At 36.3% G+C, this 25,809-nt stretch overlaps 1 protein-coding gene across 1 annotated transcript; it reads right to left on the bottom strand.

Moving 5' to 3' along the window:
* Positions 1–934: 934 nt before the first annotated feature.
* Positions 935–10,375, bottom strand: LOC125234989 (cuticle protein 3-like). Its single transcript, XM_048141431.1, has 4 exons — positions 10,330–10,375; positions 8,732–8,923; positions 2,914–3,112; positions 935–1,471 (listed from the first exon to the last, which is right to left on the bottom strand). Exons 1-4 carry the CDS (start codon positions 10,336–10,338, stop codon positions 1,374–1,376), a joined length of 498 nt encoding a protein of 165 aa, XP_047997388.1. The 5' UTR covers positions 10,339–10,375; the 3' UTR covers positions 935–1,373.
* Positions 10,376–25,809: the final 15,434 nt, after the last annotated feature.

The raw sequence follows: 25,809 nt of genomic DNA, 5'->3' as shown, positions 1-25,809 counted from the left end.
ATAAATAACAGACACTGTATCGCAGTCAAACACACTCAAGCATAGACTATTTCCATAGACTATATTTTGACATTCCAACATCCGCAGCCGTCATGCTGCGACATACTTATATCTTAAAGTGACACTTCATCGTAACAAAATTTAAGTTTTTTTAATATGTTTTTTTTTTTTTACTGGTCGGTTCTACCCCATTTTCCCTTTTATTTTTCTTCGATGTTGCCCTCTCCGGCCACATACTGCCCTACTCGCGCGATTATCGCACTAGGTTGTTGCCGGCCCTTTGACTCGCGCCAAAAAACCGACAAAATAGGGAGCGGTGGGCATGACGAGCCACACTATGGTGGGCACACTATGCCTACTTCCCTCACTACTTCCCACGCCGCTCGTCGAGTATGGGGCTGAGGTATTATGACTAGGCCCTAGGCTACTATTAAAGGAACATTTCTTTTTCTTTTTTTGCCAATAAAAAAAATTTGATTGTTTTAGGGAATTTTAGGTCAAATGTACTCAGAATCACGAGTACTTTCAATCTCACTGGGAGACAAAAAGTGTCCCAGAATTTCCATACATTTTTGTTACTTTCCTCTTTTGTTACCCCATACAACATGTACGGAAAATGGTAACAAAATAAGAAAAAATCGTATGGGACAATTTTTTTAACTACCAGGATTGAAAAAGCTAGTAATTCTGAGTAGAAATAGTATTTTTTTTTTTTTCAAAAATATCATACTTCATAAAAGTGGCAAAAAAAAAAGAAATGCTCAAATAGGGGAAGTATTATTTAAAAAAAAGTTTTTTTTATAAAAAATGTTTTATTCACAGAATAAATAATTTCACCCACATCGTCATGGTCATTATTGCTAAGATCAGAGTAGTAATCATTGTAACAAACCATTAAAACAGAATCTATATTTATAAATGACGTCCGATTTCAAACATTTACTTTATATAACAAACACTATTTCGAAGTCTTCATTGTCCAAGTACACAATAGGTTTTAGGATTTTTATAAGTAATTTCTTTTGAGTTGTTATTTTCTGACATCACATCGATAGCCTCTATTTTACTTTTAGTCTTCACCGATTTCAACATTATTATCAATATGTATTTCGTCAGTATGATGTAAGTAATTGTAAAACGTACTACATCATACATTTCACATTTACTTCAATTTTCATCTTTGAGTTCCGTTTATTTTTCGTGTGAAGCTTTTCTTTTATCTGCAATCACTTCAACTATTTCTATTTCTATATGTTCATTATCTTCATCTATTTCGTCTTCATATGTTGCTACTGGTTTATTGTTTTGATTTAGAGTGAGACAGAGTCTTGGTTTGTTGTTGAAACCTTAATGTTAGAGTGAAATAGCGTTATTTAGCCTCTGTAGGAAGCGCTGGCTTGCGCACGCGCGAAACCTCCTTGCTGTTGCTGGTGACCGGCGCCGGCTCCGTGCTGCTCGGGCTTGTATTGACCTGGAATTAAAAAAAGAATTTTAGTTAAACAAAGACAACTAGACATGAAGACTTCAGGTATTGATATAATTAGGAAAGTTATGGTATTTATTTCTTCAATTGACGCAAAGTTAGCTCAGATGGAAAAAAATATGTTTAGAAATGAACTGTGCAATGTGTAAATTTATTTATTCTGTTTTATATCAGTAAGTACATTTAAAAACTGGACATTACTTAAACTATCTAACGGAAATAAATACCTTCAATCTTTTATCAAAAGTATATCTAACAAAGTTTCAAATAAACTTATAAGCAAGAAAATAAGCAATATAAATCCCATATTAACTGAAGCAAACTATAATTATAACCTAACCATGTTTATTTTCATAAATTCACAACATTTTAGTTGTAATGATAAACGTCATTATCATAAACGTCATGTTTTACACCTTTATAATCGTTTACATCTATCAAAACACCTTCAACGACCTATTGTTAGTCATTCTCATTATCCTTCACAAATTCCCATCCCACACGATCATCCAAATTCCAATATAACAAGGTAATGTCACCTTTAATTGTACAGCATTAGGGAACGGAGAACGGACTGTTTCTCAAGAACTAGAGTGAGGGGTCATTGTGAAACACCGAAAGGTCAGTACAACAGGTGTGTTCATATAAATTACTCTCGAAACGCCCGAATCGACGCCGTTTTGCAATCCAGTGTAGCGTGAGTTGGGTGGCAATAATGATTTTGAGTGATCGGAGATCTTTATTATACTGGATGATTTGCTAGAATTAAGCGGATGGAATCTAAAGTCATTTTGCGGCCGTTTATTAACGTTCTTTGTAGGTTAGATTTTGATACACGTAATTAGGTTTTGCTTTATAGAAATACGTAATATTAAGATTTTGAATGGAGAAGTCAGCTGCCAGGTTACATCAGGAAATTTTGCATGTAAGGTATTGTCATGTATTTTTCAATAAGTATTTGATGAGGCATTGAACAAGATGGTTTCCTTAATAATTGTTTGATATTGGAGAACAAATTCATGACATAGAGAGATGGTTCTGACGCTGGACACCTCTTACATATACAGAGAAAACTAGTTACCATCGTCGTTCCATTCCAGAGAAATGGGGGAAGGTAATGGGCCTCAGACCTGACAGCCACCCTGGCAGTCACAGATGTAATGAAAGAAAATCTACTCAGTATCATCAATTATTCTAGCGGCCTCATCAGCCAGAGCCTTCCAGACCCTTCAGATCTGTTCCAGAGCCTTCAGGATCTCCTGAGGCACTGGGGTTGTGAGAGCCCTGGGGTTGGTCTCCTCTTACTGATGTAGGAGTCTATTCACCATCATCAATGATACCAGCGTTCTACTCAAGAGCCTTCAATTTCTCATTGATTAGAGGGATGATTCTAAAATTGGAAACCTACTTATACAGGGGAAGCAACTCACCATCATCGATGATACCAGCAGCCTCATCAGCAGCATTCTGTTCCAGAGCCTTCAGGATCTCCTGAGGCACGGGGGGAGGGGTGGGGATGTGAGCGCCCTGGGGCTGGAAACCACCCTGGCCAGCGGCGAAGGAGATGGAGTAGACCTGGCCATCATCACCGGTGTACTGGTAACCACCCTGGGATTCGATACCGTCGGCCTGGAAAGACAAAGAAATAAATTGAGTAAACTTTTTTTTACCACCAAAAACAATCATTTGAGCTTGGCAAAAGAAGAGTAGAAATGGAACAATTTTTTTTTATCGTAGCAACACTTACTTTTCTCATACAGAAGTGTCAAAATAGTTGCCACATGCAAAGCTTACGTAGACGGTGGCGCCCCTATTACTTTCAACTCATTTTTTGTCAAGCTGTATCCTAGGGTGCGTAGCCGAATTTCACAAACGCTCACGAAATGCTCACGAAACGAAACGCTCATAGATATCTATCTCTATCGCTCTTGCGAATTGGCGCGACAGAGCCAGACTACCTTTCGCGGCGTTTCGTTTTCGCCAAATGTCATTCAGCTACGGGGCCTGGCCTGAGAAGGATCTTTTAAGTTTTTTTTCGTTTTTAATTAACCTAATACTGTAGGTACCAAATTTTTGAAAGCACAAAGTCTAATTTATGTAAACTTAGAATTGCTGTCTAGGTATTTATTGTTAAAAAATGTTATGCAATTTAAAATTATTATTTCTTAGAGTATCTTCTTCTCTAATAATCAATAGTTAAAACAACATAAAAATATATTATTATTATAATCTGCTATGTCATTACCACAATATCTATAAATATTTAACCGCAAAATCATGACCTTTGGACAAGTCAACCTTTTGATTCTCCAAATCATAACAGGAAAACATTTAGAAGGCCTTGATTAGGATTGTATCAAATACGTCGGCGGTCATCCAAAGTTCAGAGGGCCTATCGCGAACTACATACCTATTCCTTCTCTGTCACACTTACGTAAGGAACTACAAGTGCGAAAGAGAGGGAACGTCGACCTTCAGACAGGGCTTTGTTCTGATACAATGCAGTTCTCACCTTTGTCAGTATTGTCCGGAACTTGCAGTACATGCTTTGTCGCTTTGGGAATGATTTTACGATAACATTGATAATTTTGTTGCAGACAAATTTAATGAATGTTTGAAAAGGTTTGTCGTGTTTCATAACTTTGGACAATCTAGTCAATCCGAACCTTTAAGACGATGTTTAAAGTGGTATAGTTCAAATATTAGTTCTAAATACGATAAGGATAGGATATGTCAGGGTCCAAAGTAATGTTTATTTTTTATTTAAACTTTACTGCACAAGACAAAAAAAAACCAGATGGCATTTTCTACCAGTCAACCATGTGCTAAAAACCAAAAGATTGAGATATCCTATTCATGTCTTATATAGTATCTAATATTTGATAGTACCCATCTTAATAATTATAATATCAAAGTTCAAATCCCAGGAAAATGAAATCAAAAAAGTTACATGAAAAGATTTCTTAATTTATATTTAAAGTTAATTATTTTAACGTAAATTATCATGTGTTAAAATATCTGCAACTAATAAATTAGGACCTTATAAATTATTGCAAATCGGTAGCGGAAGATATAGATTACTTTGACCAACTTTTAAAGTACCTACTGTATTCGGACTTCGACAGCATTACTGCTACAGTAAAGATACTGGTTTTACAAAAAAGCACAGTTCTATAGGTACATCATTTATATTCTTGACATCTGCAATAATGCTGGAAAACTTGATGTTACTAGTTTCTGTCATGTTTCATAACTGACGATGTATTGCAAATCGGTAGCATAGATATTTTTGAACATCTTTATTAAGCTATTGTTTGGTGAAATACATGGCATCATTAGATTGCAATAGGTGTAACATCTAAGACAGAAGCCGCTATGAAAATATACAATATCTCTTGGCGTCTATTGCATTGTAACATTATTATAATGGTATGTATCTTGTGTTTTAATAATTTTATTGAAAACACCAATATTTGCTACAAAATTAGTTAGTGAAGGATATTTTAGGTAGTGTTTTCAGCGTCTTATTTTTTGCACGTTTATGAAGATAGGTACTTAGGCAAAATCCATCCATACTAGTATTATAAATGGGAAAGTGTGTGTGTCTGTTTGTTTGTCCGTCTTTCACGGCAAAACGGAGCGACGATTTGTCGTGTTTTTTTGAGTGGAGATAGTTGAAAGGATGGAGAGTGACATAGGCTACTTTTTGTCTCTTTCTAACCCCCCACTTCCCTAAAACGGGGAGTGAAAGTTTGTATGGAGCATTCCAATTTTCGAACTTAATGCGAGCGAAGCCGCGGGCAAAACCTAGTATGTCCATAAAGAGATCTTAAAATTTAGGACGATCGGTAGATGTAGATAGTACGTATCGCATGAGTTAACCAAAATTTGACCTACCCCTACCACCAGCATGCATTTTAATGACGCGACAAGTCTCGCACTCTTCCCACTAATTCCACAGATTGTATAATAAGTGTCACAATCTAAATAAAGCTACTGGACTATAAATTCTGAAATAGAGTATCAAATCCGGTTCAAACTGACCTACAGCCTGCGATTGCAGCGTAAAGGGCAGTGACCACAGACAAAGGTCAAAATGGCAGCTTCAATATGGGAGCGTTAGTAGATTTATTGGATTGATTAGGCATATCGGTGACTTTAAATGCTAATTGCTTCTGCTTATACCGATACTTTAAATATTGAATACTTATGATAAGTCAGTTTGAATTACCAATACCAACACACATTAAATAATTTCTTGATTTAATAATTTGCAAAGTTATTTTACACAACGATTTCATCAAAAATAACTTTATTCTACAAACTTAATATCCACACAGTTACAAATATAAATCTGAACAACGCGTTTCTAATATTACGAACATAAAAGCGTGTTTAAACATGTGTAAATGTCTAAAATAAAAAAAATATGTCAAAAATAAGCTAGATAAAAATATAGATGAACTTTTGACATTGACATATCCGAGCGATATCGGATCGGATCATATCTAGAGTCAATTTCGGTCGTATAGGTATTAAAGTTTGAACCGGGCGGTTATACAAAGCTCTCGTTACATTTTTTTTTTTTTATATGTCATTATTAAATCTGGGTTAGTAAAAGAACAAAGAAGTAATTTCAACCACAGCCTTGTGTCAGGTAATCCTCAAGTTCAAATAGTTTTAGACTTTTAATAATTATGTTTAATGCGTCTGATTGACATTGGAGCGTGGTCGAGTGTTGAAATGAACCACTATTTTGCGGTTGAAAAGCCAAATTTGACCAATGAACAAATGTAATTTAATAATACCGAAACCTACGAAAGCAATAAACATACTGATTACTGATTACAAAACTCTCTTCTTCTCTACCCCTCTCTCTTGTCTACCCCTCTTTGTAATCCTAGATTTTATCCGTTTCAGCGAGGACAAAGATTTTTTCGTATGGCCGAGTGTTTTTCTCTAAGTTCGCAATTTTAGTCAATGTTCGCAAAATTTTATGAGCTGACAGTTAAGAATTTATAATTTCTGACTCTGATTTTTTTGTAAAAATACATTCAAAAACAGTAAAAAAAATTACAAAAAAAAAATAATGTCCTCATACAATATTTTGTCTTTCTTTTGGGCTTAGAAATGCGTGGTTACAATTTGTCGGGTTACTCAGATTCATCCTGTATTCTTCAAAATATCGGAGGAGTTCAGTTTTAAACTATATTTGCAAGGTCTACAGCTTTCACATCTAATATAATACTAACGAAGATACATAATTAGATCAAGATGCATTACAAGTCCGTATATGTGAAGGTTGCTACTTTAACGATTGATTACTCTTCTAACCAACTAATCAACATCGTCGTAATTAAGGAGAACCGTGTCATTTAAATGTTAATAGATATTATTGCATTTGAAATATATTATTTTACTACTAATTTGATTCATTTCCCGTCACCTCTTGTTAGTATGATGTCATTATAATTTATTTGTATTTTTTTTTTAAACAAAACTATGGAAACGGATTACATCGCGTATAATGAATTTACAATTCATCCCGACGTTTCGAATACTTTACAGCATTCGTGGTCAACGGGTGACACCCGTCACCGTAAATTCATTATAAGCGATTTAATCAGTTTCCATAGTTTTATTTCATGAGTAACATATCGCGGTAATCGAGGATATTTTTTTTTTAAGTTGATATGAAAAAGTGTGTAAAATTTAACTAAGGTAAGGTGGAGGAAGGTTAAAAATAATAAAATAATTTGATTTGTTCCCTACATCAGGATTGAAGGTGTTTTAATAAAGGGGTTGAGATGAAAAATCTTTCTTATGACAAAGCACTACGAGCTACTTTTCTACCTTTCCCTTCATTGAAAACCCTTTAATCTTCCCCGCCGTAGTATTTATATTATTTTGTATTATATGTTTGTCAATAATTATGGGACTATTTAAAAAAAACTCACTTTTATCCTATTTTATTTACTCTCTCTCTCTCTCTCTCTCTCTCTCTCTCTCTCTCTCTCTCTCTCTCTCTCTCTCTCTCTCTCTCTCTCTCTCTCTCTCTCTCTCTCTCTCTCTCTCTCTCTCTCTCTCTCTCTCTCTCTCTCTATCTATCTATCTATCTCTCTCTCTCTCTCTCTGTGTAATTTTAACATGTACAAAATTCTGGTGATATTCCATGTGCCTCTTCTTCTTCCTCCTCACCTCATATCTCACTTCAACTAAAGTAAATGTAACTACACATGATCAGACTTCATTTTATCATGTCCCAAATCCATCATTATCATCTCAATCAACCGCCGAAAGTTTCATCAGTGCCTTACGCAAACTCGAACCCTGTACGGCCATATCATTATGATCTTGCAACCATAAGACAATTTTTAGGGTTCCGTAGACAAAAATTACGAACCCTGATAGGATTACTTGGTTGTTCGTCTGTCAAGACCCTTATCTTGGAACCGGACTTAAAATTGACATTAAAACCATATTTACTATACCTGTTGTGTTGTATCCAAGTATTACTACGTTAACGAAAAAAGAGATATAGCCCTTAGTCAGTTATACCCCAAAAATACTTCTTGTTAACCTAAAATTTTCAAAATGATAAAGAATAACGTTAAGATTTTTACGGAATTCGATTGGGTTATTATGACTCGCACTTGACTAGTTTTTTGCATTGTATGTCAAGATTGTCAAGCTTTCACGATTGGCGATTCTTGAATAATGCCTCTTTTGATGGATGATGCGCTCCGTAGCTTTTGAAGTTTTGATAACCACCTCAGCTGGGTTTCGTAAACTTGTTGATGCCTTTCTTTGGTGGTCACACGTATCAAAGCTTTTCGCAAACCAAATGCAATTAAATTCAACTGGTAGAGGTCTTTTATTGTTATACGAAATATGTCAGCAAAAAACGCGAATTTCAAGTATTTTATGTTAAATCAACTCTTCGCGCCTACATTATTATATTTGTCGTCTGTTTTTATTGACAAGACAGCTTAGCCGTAGTAAATGAACACAATTACAGGTTTTACCTATATATAGATTTGTTCTCTGAAACCATTTGCTTTTAGACCCCCATCCACTATTAGCATCAAACCATTAAAAAAAAACTGCATTAATATGATTATTCGATACTACATATTCATTCACTGTCACGCCAGATATATGGGCGACGGTATGTATGAAAAAAGTAAACCATACGCTTGAGATATCTGTAAAATACTTCGACCAGTCTTTATCATCTTTTGGACTTACCTCATGTCCCTGTTCCTCAGCCTTGATTCCATTCTCGGTCTCATAGTTGTATCGGAAGCTGCCTTCCTTCACATCAGAGTCCAGGGCCAAGATCCTGGCGTTCCTTTCGAAGGAGGCCTGGGGTCGGTTGGACTGCTCAGGGTACTGTGGGCCGATGGCAGCAGCCATGCCGAGGAGAGCGGAGATCAGGAGCTGTGGGGAAAAGTGGAACAGTAAGTAAAAACTTTATCTTTATCATGCAGAATTAAATTTAGTTGGCGATTACGAGAATAAAAAGGACTGAACTTATGTAAATAATGGACAAGAGTTTATAAGTAGACCTTTTTGTAAGGGACAAAGTCAATACACACGGGTTTAAAAAAAATTAACAACATTGTTAATTTTTATTACTATGTATTGACAGATCCATTATTCCAAAGGCATCTTGCTACATATTTTTGACTATATACCATTTCATAAGATTTTGATTTGATTAATTTACAAAACAATCTGAGTTTGGCCTCAGATCATAAAAAAACTGCAGATCACAGTCGTTAGTTATTGCAAAAAGGCCAAAATACTTTCTGATTAATCTTACGAAATTTAACACCACACCTTAGTCATTAAAATGTATCTAACACTATTATTAATGCTCAATCAATTATCAAACCACAGTTGCAAAATTAAAGACCTGTCATATATAAAATTGCCTAAAGCACCAACATGACCTGTCATACTCATGTCAAATTATGTAACAAAAGACATGTAATAAATTGCCGTAAAGATAGAAGTCTCATACAAATTATATGAAAGTTATAATTGTTCATTAGTTACTAATTTGATGGTTAGTAATGAGCCTATTGTATGTGATGAGCTATTGTTATATTTTTAAGCTAGATTTTGTAAGAAAGTTACGATGAAGAAGTCTCAGGTATTGTCACAGGTGACGCAACTTTTTTTGTTACTTACTTAATTGCTATTTTTTTTTCAGTGGCTTGTGTGAAAGTTTAATAAAAATGTCATCTAACAAAATGGACCCCTTTTTCTGTAATAAATACTTGTTTTTAAGTAAAGATTCATATATGTACAAGTTATTTTTTTTTATTCAAGAAATGAAAATCACATTTATCTGCAAAAATCTGACTTCTTTAAAAAAAAAATTAAACATTTAATATTCGTATAAAGTAAAGTATATAAGATGCCCAATTACATAGTTAGTGGTAGTCCATATCACTATGTTTATCAATGGGCGTAGAAGAGCTTCGGGCCAAGTCTGGGTTATTTTACGAGATCATATAATTATAGCTTGTTATCTTTAATTAGATGAAGTTTTAGATTTTATCAATATAACTATTGTTTCTTTATAATCTTTATTGAGTTTATAGTTGTTAAAGTTTATATCATACTGATGCAATTTTGATTCTAATAATTATGTTTGAGTTGTTTTTTGGAACAGAAACAAAAGCTAAAAAGTGTCTTGATTTCATTACAAAATCATTGTCATAGTTTTTGAAGTTTTATAAAATTATTTTTATGATGAAATTTATGAACTTTTTTATGATTTTGAATACCATAGTTATTTTTAAATATATTTTTTATAGCCGTCACAAAAAACTCACCAGTTTCATTTTTGCGAGTACGACCGTGTGGTTTACAAGGAGTCGAACCTGCGAATGTACCGTCGAAGAGCGCTTCTCCTATATATACTAGGCAGCGGTTGCAAAACGCCTCTAGGTGATAATGTTACTTTTCCTAATAAATAAAGTTCGTTTTTGCACATGACGATTGTGAGAGCTTTTCGGGAGCTTTGAGCTTTTGGACTTTGACAATTTTTTTTTTTAATATTTTTATATTATTAAATTTTACCAATTTTCTGAAATAATTATAATAAATTTAATTGAATTTATAAGTTTTAATAATTTAAATGTTATGTGAACTTTTGGGCCAGCTGCGGTCCGGGGTAGCACCATAGCCTAGTTATTTAGTATTTTAGTTTGACAAAGCCTGTTGCGGATTATTTCATTTGTATTGTATTGACAAAGCCTGTAGCTGATTTGTTTTATGTCCACTTGACGAAGCCTGCCCTGCTGATCACGATCTATTTTGTTTTTATTGTATGGGTTTTTGGTTTAGTTTTAATTTAGATTTTTTTATTGTATTTTATTTTCAATTTAAGATGAAAAAATTATTTTTAAATAATCATTCTTTACAGATTGAATAGGATATTCTTACACAGATTGGCTGAGTCCCATGGTAAGCTCAAGAAGGCTTGTGATGGCTACTTATAGTATTTTAAATTACTATTTTGGTAAAAATAAATCGTATAAACTTCCTATCCTGGAACAATATTTCAGATGTTTTCGGGAGACCCCGACAAGCTTGTCCGAATTTCACTGTGACATACAAAAGCACTTTTGCTCTCATTTTTAAAAGTATGTGTCGCATTGTAAAGCGCTGGCCTAGTGGTAAGTACGTGCGACTTTCGTTCCAGAGGTCGCGGGTTCGGAGCCCGGCTCGCAATAATAAATCTTTCGGAATTTATGTGCGAATTGTCATTTGATATTTGCCAGTCGCTTTTCGGTGAAGGAAAACATCGTAAGGAAACCGGACTAATTCCAATAAGGTCTAGTTTACCCTTCGGGTTGGAAGGTCAGATGGCAGTCGCTTTCGTAAAAACTAGTACCTACGCCAAATCTTGGGATTAGTTGTCAAAGCGGACCCCAGGCTCCCATGATCCGTGGCAAATGCCGGGATAACGCAAGGAGAATGATGATGTGTCGCATTGTAATGAAATTTTTCATACACAATGAAATAACGGATATGAAGGATAGGACAGTAGGAAATAGAGCATCAACAAATTTTGTATGAAAATCCTAATTCGGTTTTTTGACCATACAAATCTTGGCATCAAGTAATTTGACGTCATCCATTTTCAAGTCAAATTTATTTTTAAGGAAATAGAGATTATTTTCTCATATATTTGTTTTATATGTAGCAATAATTTAGCGAATATTCTTAAGTAATATTTCAATCAGTAAAATTTTAGTGATGTAAAAATTTTCTATAGGTCACTGGAGGCTTTGAACTTTCGTGTTACTAATATGATTGTGTTATAATGATCGTTTAATATACGCTGTATTATAGGTATTCTTTAAAGTCATTCATCACATACAATTATGTAATTACTGAGTAATATATATATTTAGAAGTTTAACAATAACGCATTTATTTCCCATATTAAGTGTTAGATTCTTTATTTTCTGTAGAAAATTGGCGATCAACGCGAAATGTCCCTGTCATACAAATCCTTATTTTCGTCACTGAATATTTCATATATTTAGGCCATTTTTTTCAAAGTTGGCCACCGCACTTTTTTGTAACATGGGTATTTTTTACGCGATTTATACTCTGAATCGCGAGGTCTTTATATCCTGATAGGAGAAAAAAATGTCCCAAGATTGCCATACATTTTTTCGAACCTTCCATTCCGTAACTGTCATAGAAAATGTATGAAAAAATGGTAACGGAATGGGAAAAAACTTTGGGACACTTTTTTTCTCCTACCTATTAGAATTGAAAGAACTCGCGATTCTGGGTGGAAACCACATAAAAATTTCCAAATCCAAAAAAAATGAGGTGGACAACTTTGAAAAAATGGCCCGTTTAGAAACAATTTGACACAATAACCTATTTTTTTTTATACTACGTTAGTGGCAAACAAGCGTACGCCTGATGGACACCGTCACCTATGGACGCCTGCAACTCAAGGAGTCTCACGTGCGCGTTGCCAACCCATTAGAAACTTATAGGTACACTCCCTTTTAAGTACACAGCAAAAACGAGTGTACAAGTTCTATGAAGGGTTTGGGTTGCCGACGACTCAAAGGATAAAAGATTGAACAAATTAGTTCCGTAGGTCCTTCCGTCACCAGCACACCGCACCCTCGTTGAGCTCTGGCAGCCTTACTCACCGGCAGGAACACAACACTATGAGTACATTCCTTTTCCCTTAGTCCTTTCCTGCTTCCTTAATTTTTTCGATTCAAGAGAGCATTTTGCTTTTTGTTTATGTTTTCCATTACAAGGTCTAAAATTTTATGACAATTTAATATGGATTACGTATCTGTGATACTGCCTTAGATTTAATATAATAACGAGTGTAATTGCCCCATTTCGGATGAATCAATCCGACCCTGACGTTTGACCCGACCTTATTACAAATGTCAGCACATCATATTAATATCAAGCACTAATCTAACCAAACTACTTTCTAATTTACTTATCACCTAGGCTTACTTCCTAAAGCGCTGGTGGCCTAGCGGTAAGAGCGTGCGACTTTCAATCCGGAGGTCGCGGGTTCGAAACCCGGCTCGTACAGTCAGCAACAAAACTACCTTTATTCCATTCTAACTACCATTCTTCAAACGCTAAACAAAAAGAGACGTGTGTACAAATAACTAAAATTAGACAGTTTTGGCCACAAACTGTACGTACATAAATATGCAAAGATAAATCCATACTAATATTATAAATGGGAAAGTGTGTGTGTCTGTTTGTTTGCCCGTCTTTCACGGCAAAACGGAGCAACGAATTGACGTGACTTTTTAAGTAAAGATAGTTGAAGGGATGGAAAGTGACATAGGCTACTTTTTGTCTCTTTCTAACGCGAGCGAAATCGCGGGTAAAAGCTAGTTTTTTATATTCAGAAAAGTTTTCAAGATGTCAGAAAGTTTTAGTGAGTTGTTTCATCCGCTACTATTGATGCTGCTGCTAACTGGTACCAATGAGGTTTTCGGAACTTATGTGCGAAATGTCATTTCATTTCAGTCGCTTTTCGGTGAAGGAAAACATTGTGAGGAAACTGGACTAATCCCAATGCCTAGTTACCTTTCGGGTTGGAAGGGTTGTCAAATCTTGGGTTTAGTTGTCAAAACGAACCCCAAGCTTCCATGAGCCGTGGCGAATGCCGGGATAACGCAAGGAGAATGATGACCTAGGCTTTTACTTCCTTTTTGAGTGGCAAATGCGCAGTCTGTGAATGATAGAGTGGGCAGAAAGTGAGAGTTGAAGAGCTTCTGTTTCAGCCTAGCCAAAGTGACAATCGATCACGCTGTGGCGATCGAAACGCAACTGGACCATTTTTTTTTCAAAGTTGTCCACCCCACTTTTTTTGTAACATGGGTATTTTTTACGCGATTCATACTCAGAATCTAGAGCTCTTTCGATAGGAGAAAATACGTGTCCCAAGAATACACACACACACACACATACACTGACACACAGAGCCAGGCTGCATTTCTGTCGGCACCTGGCGTCCAATTGCCATTCGGCTGATTGCGTTCCGATCGGCGTCTAGCGTCAGCGATTATCATTTTAGCTAGGACCTAATATAGACATACTAGCTATCTAGGACTTAATATAGACATATTATAGACAACTTATGATTCACAAAAGAGTAAAAACTACATTTGTTTAGGTCTGCAGAGCGACCCTTATTTACCTATAGGCCTACGTATGTACCCTCCAAAGAAATGCGTCAAATTAATTTACAGTGTTTCGCGCACAGAATTCAGTAGTTACTCGTATGCTAATTTGTTCCGTCTATTGTCCTTTGAGTCGTCGGCAACCCGAACCCTTCTTAGAACTTGTACACTCCTTTTTTCTGTGTACTTAAACACAGCAAAAGGGAGTATACAAGTTTCTAATGGGTTGGCAACGCGCATGTGACTCTCCTTGAGTTGCAGGTTGCGGTGACCGCTTTCCATCAGGCGGACCGTATGCTTATTTGCCACAGGCGTAGTATAAAAAATGTCCTCTCGTGTATTTCAAGATAATATCTCGTTAAAATACCAACCCATTATAATTCCAGGTACTAGCTGCCATAAAGGATGCGCTAATTGAAAATTAATCCATCTCCATATGAAAGGAACTTGTTCTCTGAATATTTTCGACCAGGAAATATGACTCTGGTAATTTTGAAGTGATGGTTGCCAAGCATTAAAATATGATGTATATGATGTGTTGTAAAATTATGAGCGTTCAAAAGTATGAATCATGAGGCTTATATGATTTTGCCCGTCTTTGTCGGTGTGTAAAGAGTTTCGTGAAAAAAAAACCATCAGGGTAACCTTTCTCGGGATTTAAACTCTGTACCTACTAACTCTACAGACAGCCGAGCTTATAGCATAAATTAAATATGTATAACAAGATCATAGCATCCCATACATTAAAATGCGACCGCCTAAGACCGCACTGACACTCCACCACACATAGATGGCGCCACAAAAAAAAATGTCTTGTAGCTTTCGATTATACTTGTAGATGGCGTTAAGTGTCACTTTTGACATAGATTTACGCTGGCTTGGTTGAAGTCTTGGTGGCTCAGTTGGCAGAGCGCTGGAGTATCGATCCAGAGGCCGTGAGTTCAAGTCTCACCCAAGGCAGACATTTTCCACTTTTAAATTTATTCTAAGCCTAACGGCATCGATTGCAGACGTTTCTGCTAATCAGAAGTTAAAATTATAGATTTACGGCTCGGAATCGACACTTTATGCCAATCTACAAATAATCGGTGGCAATAAGGCATTTTTGTGGCGCCATCTATGTGTGGTGGAGTGTAAGCGCGTTCGTAGGCGGTCGCATTTTAATGTATGGGACGGTATGATCTTGTTATATTTAATTTATGCTTATAGGTAGATTGTATTAGCTTAATTTAGTGATCTATTTCTGTAAAGCAAGCAAACAGGCCTCCCATCATTTTCTTCAACCTGTCATCGGCATTTTACCACCGTTTCGTATAGAATGCGTCTAAATTGATCCGGCATTTTATTTCCGGCCTCCTGGGGACAAATTTTTGAATTTCGGTTGCACGTATTCGCCGTTTGAAAGTCGGAAAACGACGATACTGCTATATTTGTGAAATTAAAAAAAAAATCTTTCAATAATCTGCTCCCTGTTTCCCGTTATACCCCCACTACGCTATTTTGTGGGTCCCACTCGTTGTATAATATTGCATAAGTACTTAGTAGGAATTTATGTTACATCGAACCTGTGTAGACCAATTCTCATGATTAGTTGTCATAGATTCAATGTAACGCAAGGAAAAAGAAGGATTTATAAAGCCAGAACAAAAGGTCATCAAACAAACAATGATCCCATCCATATTGTATCTAAATCTAATATTTTGCTGTAAGGTGCATTCGGGTAATTCCGAATGACAGAAAGGGTCTGGTAATTCCGAAAGGGGAATCTTGATATGATGGTAATAATGGTGATTTTTATGCGACTTTCGTAATTAGACGACTTTCGGAATTACCCTAATGCACCTTATTTAACTATTGAATCTGGTCTTTGGACTCCGCTGGGTTGGACCGAGCTGCGATTGTACGTAAAAGTTCAAGTTCGATTAACCGAGAACACCGCAACTATTTAATGCATGAAGTTATGCCTATTACATTGTCTGCCCAAGGTCAAATAGTATTGTGATAGATCTACATTGCTCAGAAGATGTATTAACTAAATACCATAATGTTTTAATACCACATGCTGGCAAACAAAGTATGCAGTCACCGCTGCCTATGGATGCTTGCAACCTCACAGGTGTCATTTGCTCGTTTCTGACCCTTCAAATATTTTCCTTCTGTCTTTTTTCTATTAGAAAAGCATTTGTCATTTTAGGTTTTAAAATGTATGTCTTTTTAGGGTTCCGTAGTCAACTAGGAACCCTTATAGTTTCGCCATGTCTGTCTGTCTGTCTGTCCGTCTGTCCGTCCGTCCGTCCGTCCGTCCGTCCGTCCGTCCGTCCGTCCGTCCGCGGATAATCTCAGTAACCGTTAGCACTAGAAAGCTGAAATTTGGTAACAATGTGTATATCAATCACGCCAACAAAGTGCAAAAATAAAAAATAGAAAAAAATGTTTTATTAGGGTGCCCCCCCTACCTGGGGGCTGATATTTTTTTTCATTCGAACCCCAACGTGTGATATATTGTTGGATAGGTATTTAAAAATGAATAAGGGTAAATACTAAGATCGTTTTTTGATGATATTAATATTTTCGGAAATAATCGCTCCTAAAGGAAAAAAAAGTGCGTCCCCCCCTCTAACTTTTGAACGATATGTATAAAAAAACCGGCCAAGAGCGTGTCGGGCCACGCTCAGTGTATGGTTCCGTAGTTTTCCGTATTTTTCTCAAAAACTACTGAACCTATCAAGTTCAAAACAATTTTCCTAGAAATTGTTTATAAAGTTCTACTTTTGTGATTTTTTTCATATTTTTTAAACATATGGTTCAAAAGTTAGAGGGGGGGGACGCACTTTTTTTTTCTTTAGGAACGATTATTTCCGAAAATATTAATATTATCAAAAAACGTTCTTAGTAAACCCTTATCCATTTTTAAATACCTATCCAACAATATATCACACGTTGGGGTTGGAATGAAAAAAAATATCAGCCCCCACTTTACATGTAGGGGGGGTACCCTAATAAAACATTTTTTTCCATTTTTTATTTTTGCACTTTGTTGGCGTGATTTATATACATATTGGTACCAAATTTCAGCTTTCTAGTGCTAACGGTTACTGAGATTATCCGCGGACGGACGGACGGACGGACGGACGGACGGACGGACGGACGGACGGACGGACAGACAGACATGGCGAAACTATAAGGTTTCCTAGTTGACTACGGAACCCTAAAAATGAAAAAATCACAAAATTAGAACTTTACAAAGACTTTCTAGGAAAATTGTTTTGAACTTGATAGGTTCAGTAGTTTTTGAGAAAAATACGGAAAACTACGGAACCCTACACTGAGCGTGGCCCGACACGCTCTTGGCCGGTTTTTCTATTAGAAAAGCATTTGTCATTTTAGGTTTTAAAATGTATGTCTTTTTTCCAATAACGTAACCGTTTGAAAACGGTGAGCGCTTTCTTCATACTATGAATGTCGTTTCGTGATGTGTATGCGCTGTCGAGGAAGATATTTTAAAACTTAGAAATAGTAGCAAACATTGATGAAAAGGATTTCCTAATAAAATCCAATCAATTTTATCTAACAAGTATGCAAATGATGTTTTAATCTTCATTTTTGATCTAGTTCATTGATACAAAAAGTAATGTATTTATTATGAAATCCATTGATCAATTACCTTGCGGATTATATATGTGATCGCGAGTGTGGACGAGATAAAGTTTTAATGCCACTCAGTGTTGAGCTGTTGGCTTATTTTACAAGTCGATTTAGTAAATGTGTGCCATGTGAAAACTTACAAGCCTTGTATTACAAACATTTTGCCTGTAAAATGACCTGTGCTTATCTTGTGTTCGTTTTTATAGCCGATAGCCCATAGCTAACTAGCTCGCGGTGGGACCAGTACCTTACATAGCACAGCTGCTTCTCTCCATAGATTCTAAATCCGAACTTTAGCAGTCCACTCGCACAAACTGTAAGCGATTGGAATGACACCCGACGTCTGATGGCCGACGAACTTTAAATAATATAAGTAAAATTATGATACAAGTAAAAATAGTAAAATGACGAATTTTTAATATATTAGGTAGATTTGTATGTGGTGGATAAAGTTTACTCCATTGAAAAGCCAGTTTTTGTCTTTATCTTTGAAAATGCAGCACACATTGATCATCATTATCCTCCTTGCGTTATCCCGGCATTTGCCACGGCTCCATGGGAGCCTGGGGTCCGCTTTTGACAACTAATCCCAAGATACGTTTTTACGAAAGCGACTGCCATCTTACCTTCCAATCTGAACGGTAACTAGGCCTTAAAATTAGGATTAGTCCGGTTTCCTCACAATGTTTTCCTTCACCAAAAAGCCACTGGCAAATGTCTCATGATATTTCGCACATAAGTTCCGAAAAACTCATTGGTACGAGCAAGGGTTCGAACCCGCGACCTCCGGATCGAAAGTCGCACGCTCTTACCGCTAGGCCACCAGCACTTCATTAGCAGCAGTAAACATTGATATTGCCACGAAATTTAAAAATGAAATCATTAAACAAATTTCGAAAGCTCCTAGATATTCGTTTTACCACAGGTTTTACCTACTTATATTATTACTTCCTTGTCAAACTTGTACTAAACATAAACAATCAAAATTAAAAGCTCAAAAACTAGATCAATTACAGACTAAAGTTACTTTCTACTTTACTATAAAAAACCGGCCAAGAGCGTGTCGGGCCACGCTCAGTGTAGGGTTCCGTAGTTTTCCGTATTTTTCTCAAAAACTACTGAACCTATCAAGTTCAAAATAATTTTCCTAGAAAGTCTTTATAAAGTTCTACTTTTGTGAATTTTTTCATATTTTTTAAACAAGTGGTTCAAAAGTTAGAGGGGGGGGGACGCACTTTTTTTTCCTTTAGGAGCGATTATTTCCGAAAATATTAATATTATGAAAAAACGATCTTAGTAAACCCTTATTCATTTTTAAATACCTATCCAACAATATATCACACGTTGGGGTTGGAATGAAAAAAAATATCAGCCCCCACTTTACATGTAAGAGGGGTACCCTAATAAAACATTTTTTTCCATTTTTTATTTTTGCACTTTGTTGGCGTGATTGATATACATATTGTTACCAAATTTCAGCTTTCTAGTGCTAACGGTTACTGAGATTATCCGCGGACGGACGGACGGACGGACGGACGGACGGACGGACGGACAGACAGACATGGCGAAACTATAAGGGTTCCTAGTTGACTACGGAACCCTAAAAACGTTTATTGGTTATGTGCTTCCTACAAACTTTGGTCATCGTATTGAAGAACGAATAATATATTTGTCCCCTCACTAGCTCGGAAACACGTGTTTTGTCATTTAATACCAGCGGGTAAAAACTCTTTTTATCCACTAGTGGGTAAAGTTATTTGACCTTGAATAAAGTCAAATTAACTGCTTTAAAATTGATAAAAGTAGGTGAATCTAGTATAAAGATGATTTACCACCTGTGGAACTACTGGAAGCAGTGATAAACGCTTTTTGCGTTGTAGTTTCCTCGCTATAGTGAGGGGGAAAGTTTTGTGTTACACTCGGGTGCAAATGTATTTTACTTCTCGTGTGTTAAAAAACTCGCAAGTTCAGGATTCTATTCTCGAACCACTCGCTTCGCTCGTGGTTCAATTATAGCATCCTTTCACTTGCTCGTTTTTAGGGTTCCGTAGTCAACTAGGAACCCTTATAGTTTCGCCATGTCTGTCTGTCCGTCCGTCCGTCCGTCCGTCCGTCCGTCCGTCCGTCCGTCCGTCCGTCCGTCCGTCCGTCCGTCCGTCCGTCCGTCCGTCCGTCCGTCCGTCCGCGGATAATCTCAGTAACCGTTAGCACTATAAAGCTGAAATTTGGTACCAATATGTATATCAATCACGCCAACAAAGTTCAAAAATTAAAAATGGAAAAAAATGTTTTATTAGGGTACCCCCCCTACATGTAAAGTGGGGGCTGACATTTTTTTCATTCCAACCCCAACGTGTGATATATTGTTGGATAGGTATTTAAAAATGAATAAGGGTTTACTAAGATCGTTTTTTGATAATATTAATATTTTCGGAAATAATCGCTCCTAAAGGAAAAAAAAGTGCGTCCCCCCCCCTTTAACTTTTGAACCATAAGTTTAAAAAATATGAAAAAAATCACAAAAGTAGAACTTTGTAAAGTATTTCTAGGAAAATTGTTTTCAACTTGATAGGTTCAGTAGTTTTTGAGAAAAATACGGAAAACTACGGAACCCTACACTGAGCGTGGCCCGACACGCTCTTGGCCGGTTTTTCAATTCCACACTCGGCGTTAAAATACAACTTTGCCCCCTTGTACAACAAATAACTATAAGTAGTACCAATTGGAACCCTAGGCCAACAACCATGTCAAAATGACAAGGCTGCCGTGCCATGACAAGACACTGTATCTAAAAAACACCTATTTTTCAGAAATCGCAAAAAACTTTTTTTTTCTTTAATTGGCCACAGAGTCGTTACTTTTCATCCGATTGTAATGAAATTTGGACATTTTACAGATAATATGTTACTATTAGTGACCATTTAAAAATAATACAATAATTATACTTCTTTCACGCATTTTAGAACATAAACGTGTTATGTCGTAATATACTTTATCGGTAACATGTGCGAGTTGCATTGACAAAACACTGTAACGCATGAATTACAGTGTTTTGTCATAGCATACCATATATACTCATATGAGAATTCCAGGTGTGTACTATGTGTACTATTAATTAAAACTGAAATAGTTGTCATATACCTTCTTATGAAAAAGTAACTTTATACTAGTGTGTGACAGCTATTTCAGTTTATAAATAATTAGGTAATTCAATAAAGCAAACAAGCAAGAGATGCTTCTGCTTCTGTTGCTTTAAAATTTTTGTGTGACTATGTTCTCGCTTGTTTTTTCTTAGGTACAACTTAGTACAATCCAGATCTCTTTAAAGCAAGAGTAAATAGGTATCTCATAGGTAAGCGTGCTCCACCGTAGACCGCATCATCACTTACCATCAGGTGTGATCGTGGTCAAACGTCTACCTATTCATACTAAAAAAAAAAACTTCAGCCTGAGACTCGGGCACTTTAGGAGGATCTCGGTATCAAGATTCATGATCGGGTGAGGAATGCCGAGATCCGTCGTCGCACCAAGGTGCAAGACGTGGGTTTCGTCATTACCAAACTTAAATGGAGTTGGACGGGACAGGTTGCTAGGCAGAGTGATGGCTGGTTGAATAGGAATAACTGAAGACGGCACTGTAGTTAATTCCGTAAGACAATCTGATATAGGTTGGTTCATATTTTCGTCTAATTGAGTTACTGCTGGATGTGTTTGAAGGTATTGAGTACTCAATATCCATACCCGTTTCATCAGCCATTGTTGAGCAGTTTATTTTGTTTGATACAGCATAATCATCTATACTTCTATACTATCTATACTTTTCTTATTGGTTTTGGCTTTCAGGGGTAGTTTATCACTTTCACTTTCTAAAAAACTTTTTAATTTGGCAAAATTCGATGACACATTTGAATGACACTTTCTGTTGCGATGTTTAGATAGTTTTAATATTAATTTTATTCCGTTCTCTACCTACTCATTTTACTAGTCTATTGATATCCACACAAACTAAATAAAACAACGTGCAGGCTGCACTTAAGAAGTCCTGATTTATATTAAACAATTACCTAAACCAAAACACTCAGTCAAAATTTCTCGTTGGGTTGTTATGACAAAACACTGTAACTTTAGACACCGATTGAAGATATGGGGAGTTTCATTTTGACAAAACACTGTATCGAGTGATGCAGTGTTTTGTCAAATCACGACCTTAGGTTTTAAGAGTTACAGTGCATATTACAATGAAGGTTTTCTATGTTTTTGATAGAAAGTCAGTATACTCTTAACATGTATATATAGAATAGGGCCAGAAAAGCTCATTGGACAGTGTTACCACAAAACACTGTAACTTGAGTTACAGTGTTTTGTCATGGCACGGCAAAAGGAGTAAGAGATTTCTTTTACAATCTGATTTATAACGTCACTATGGCCTAGGGCCTAATTGGTTGACTGTGCACTAAAAAGTGTCGATCTTAAAAAATGTTAATCTTAAGTTAAAATAACATTTAAATACTTTGCTAATAAATAGGTCAGCATTTCTCAAAAAGTTTGTACAAAAATTAAGGAAAAAGTTAAATTTGGTTTCTTATTCTTATTTTGTTACCAAGATTTTTTTGATGTATTGAAATTTTAGTAAGTTTTATTTCGTCATTCAGGTTCTGTACTGTCTATATTTTCTAAATTATAACAATTATCTTGTATAATATATTATATATATATTATATCTTACGAGATATATTATATCTTACGAGAGTCGACTTATATTACTGAATGTTGGTAACAAAATAGGATCAATTAAAATTTGCTGACGTGGCTATGTACAAACTTTTTAAGAACTGCTGAGGTACCGTACCATAGGTTTAAATTATGACTGGTATGGCTGTCTGATTCGATGTTAACTGATTCATATCACCATTGACCATCTTGAATTCGAGCATTAGTGCGTTTTCACACTATCCGATACACAGAACTAAATCAAGATAGATGGAAAATGCTCGGCGATTAACAGCGAAACCGAGCGTGTAACGTTTTGTGTCGAGCCTATGACGTCACGAGTGTACTTTAGTGATGGGAACGTTGTCGCCGCGTAACCCATTCGATCGATTATGGAGGTTGCGTGCGAGATGCCCGCCGAAGTTAAAAATATCGGATGTTCATCTTCGTTGTGAAATGAAGTAAGTATATACCTGTATTCGTGTGATGACAAACAATTCACTAGTAGGTATATAATTTGCCTAAGGCCAGGAACAAAGATTTTAGTAGGTAGGTATTAATACTAGTTAATATTTCGTAATATTTTTAAGAAAATCGACCATGTACTCACTTCATTATCCTCATGTTATTTGTTACAACTTTTAGTAATATATAAATATAATTAACCATTAACACATTTTTAGAGTTATTTTTATTCATAATAAATATAGAGCGTATTATGTTTTTATTTGTTTTTCTGCCGACCACAAATTCAACGTTAATACCGTAACTGTAACCTATTTTAAAGTTAAATTTACTTTTCACTCGTACTTTATATGTATAGTTTCATAACAATATAAAAACATAATTATAATTTCCACTGCTTCGCAAAATCGATTTAAATCGAATAAGGAAATCGCAGCATACATGACGATATAGTTCCGTGGTGCACCACTATTCTTAAGTTCGACGTGAGTTCGACGGACAAAATAACAAATCTACCTTCACTTTGTCTCGACAGTTTGAATAGCCTATTTTTATATCGCTTGTTTTAAACGCACGCCAAGTCGGGCTCGTCAAATTAAAGCCGCAATGGAAAACTAGTTTGACGGCCGTACGTCAGCTAATGTTTTGATGATAAAAATAGGAAAATCGTGTTTTTTATTTAATAAAAAATATTTTAGGACAAATGGTACTTACCGATGATAGGAAACACTTTGTTTAACACTCTTGCTTTTATTGGTGGTGTTTGAACAGTTAATTATCGAATACCGACCCATTTTGTATTTTTCACTGTATGTCACTCGCGGGCAGCGGTCGGGAGCAGACTGACTTGCGCGGCGAACAATGTTGCTCGCTATTTAACTTTTCCGCACGCGAAGTAGATACACTTTTTCCTTCTATCTTGATTTAGTTCTGTGATCCGATACGATATCGGATGTCGGACCGATATCCCATACATTACAGGCGCCATCTTGGATTTTTTCCACTGAAAGCCTTCCGCCATCCGATATCGGATCGGATAATGTGAAAACGGCCTTAAATCGGTTTCCAGTATGATTCTGAACTCTGGATCAAAGGTGGCACTAAACATCAAAACCGTCATCTTGAGTGCTTAATGATTCGGGAACTAATCTTATACATACAATTTGAATCAAGCAGTAGGTAATGAAGATACCTAGCTTCAATATTAATTAGATAATTGTAGATTTCATTTTATACTTCATGTGCAAATGTCCTTTCCATTTGAAATCCTAACAGAAATTCTGATAACTGAACATCATTGGAACCATAGAGGCCTCCGTGGAAAGTCTTATTTTCTTTATACTACGTCGGTAACAAACAAGCATACGGCCCGCCTCATCAGGCCTATAAATAGTAAAGCGGTCACCGTAACCTATGGACGCCTGCAACTCAAACAGTGTCACATGCTCGTTGCCACCCTATTATAAATTCCCTTATGATGTTATTAAAATACAGATGGCAGATGTAAAAAAAACAAGTTAGTTCCGTAAGTCTTTCATAATGTCTACATATGTCATTCGATATTTGCTCCAGTCGTTTTTTGGTGAAGGAAAACATCGTGAGGAAACCGGACTAATTCCAAAGGCCTAGTTACCCTTCGGGTTGAAAGGTCAGATGGCAGTCGCTTTCCTACGCCAAATCTTGGGATTAGTAGTCAAAGCGGACCCCAGGCTCCCATGAGCCGTGGCAAATGCCGGGATAACGCAGGGGGGATGATGATGATGATGGAGGTCTACGTAAGTAATGAAATCGTTGAAACAGGAGCGCTCTCATCTTGTTAATAGTTCATTTGGCATTGAATTTATTTAAATATATTCAAAAAACGATTACCTTCAAGCAATGAAATTTAATTTACCGGTCCATCTTTCAAGTAAGTGTATAAACATAATATATTAATGATCAATAATGGTGCTACCACATATCCGACAATCAAGGAGATAATAATATGTGCCGTTATTTGGGTAAGGGACCTTATTGTCTGACGACCGGTCTGGCGCAGTCGGTAGTGACCCTGCCTGCTGCGCCGCGGTCCCGGGTTCGAATCTCGGTAAGGGCATTTATTTGTGTGATGAGCACAGATATTTGTTCCTGAGTCATGGATGTTTTCTTTGTATATAAGTATTTGTATATTATATATATCGTTGTCTGAGTACCCACAACAAAAGCCTTCTTGAGCTTACCGTGGGACTCAGTCAATCTGTGTAAGAATGTCCTATAATATTTATATTTATATTTATTTATATTGTCGATGGCGCTTACGTCCCGTGGCGTCGTATTTGTATGCGAACATCGATCATAACGCCGTAAGCGCCATCGACAATGTCCCTTTACCTACATATCATCACATATGCTTCTACACTCCACCACAGTATAAGGACGACTCAGTAGTTACTCTCCGGCAGCGGCGACGCGAAACGACGCGGTACCAACTGCGTCAGAAAGCACGTGGTTAATAGTTATTTGTTATACAAGGGGGCAAAGTTGCATTTTAACGCCGAGTGTGGAATTTAAAAACGAGCAAGTGAAAGGATTCCTGAACTTGCAAGTTTTTTAACACACGAGAAGTAGGTAAAATACATTTGCACCCGAGTGTAACACAAAACCTTTCCCCTCACTACGCGAGGAAACTACAACGCAAAAAATGCGTTTATCACTGCTTCCAGTAGTTCCACAGGTGGTAAATCATCTTAATTCACCTACTTTTATCAATTTTAAAGTAGTTAATTTGACTTTATTCAAGGTCAAATTACTTTACTC

The sequence above is a fragment of the Leguminivora glycinivorella genome, chromosome 16 (assembly GCF_023078275.1).
Source record: "Leguminivora glycinivorella isolate SPB_JAAS2020 chromosome 16, LegGlyc_1.1, whole genome shotgun sequence".
NCBI classification, from domain to species: domain Eukaryota; kingdom Metazoa; phylum Arthropoda; class Insecta; order Lepidoptera; family Tortricidae; genus Leguminivora; species Leguminivora glycinivorella.
Note: the sequence above shows the minus strand (reverse complement) of the source record. Positions and strands in the feature narration are given on the sequence as shown.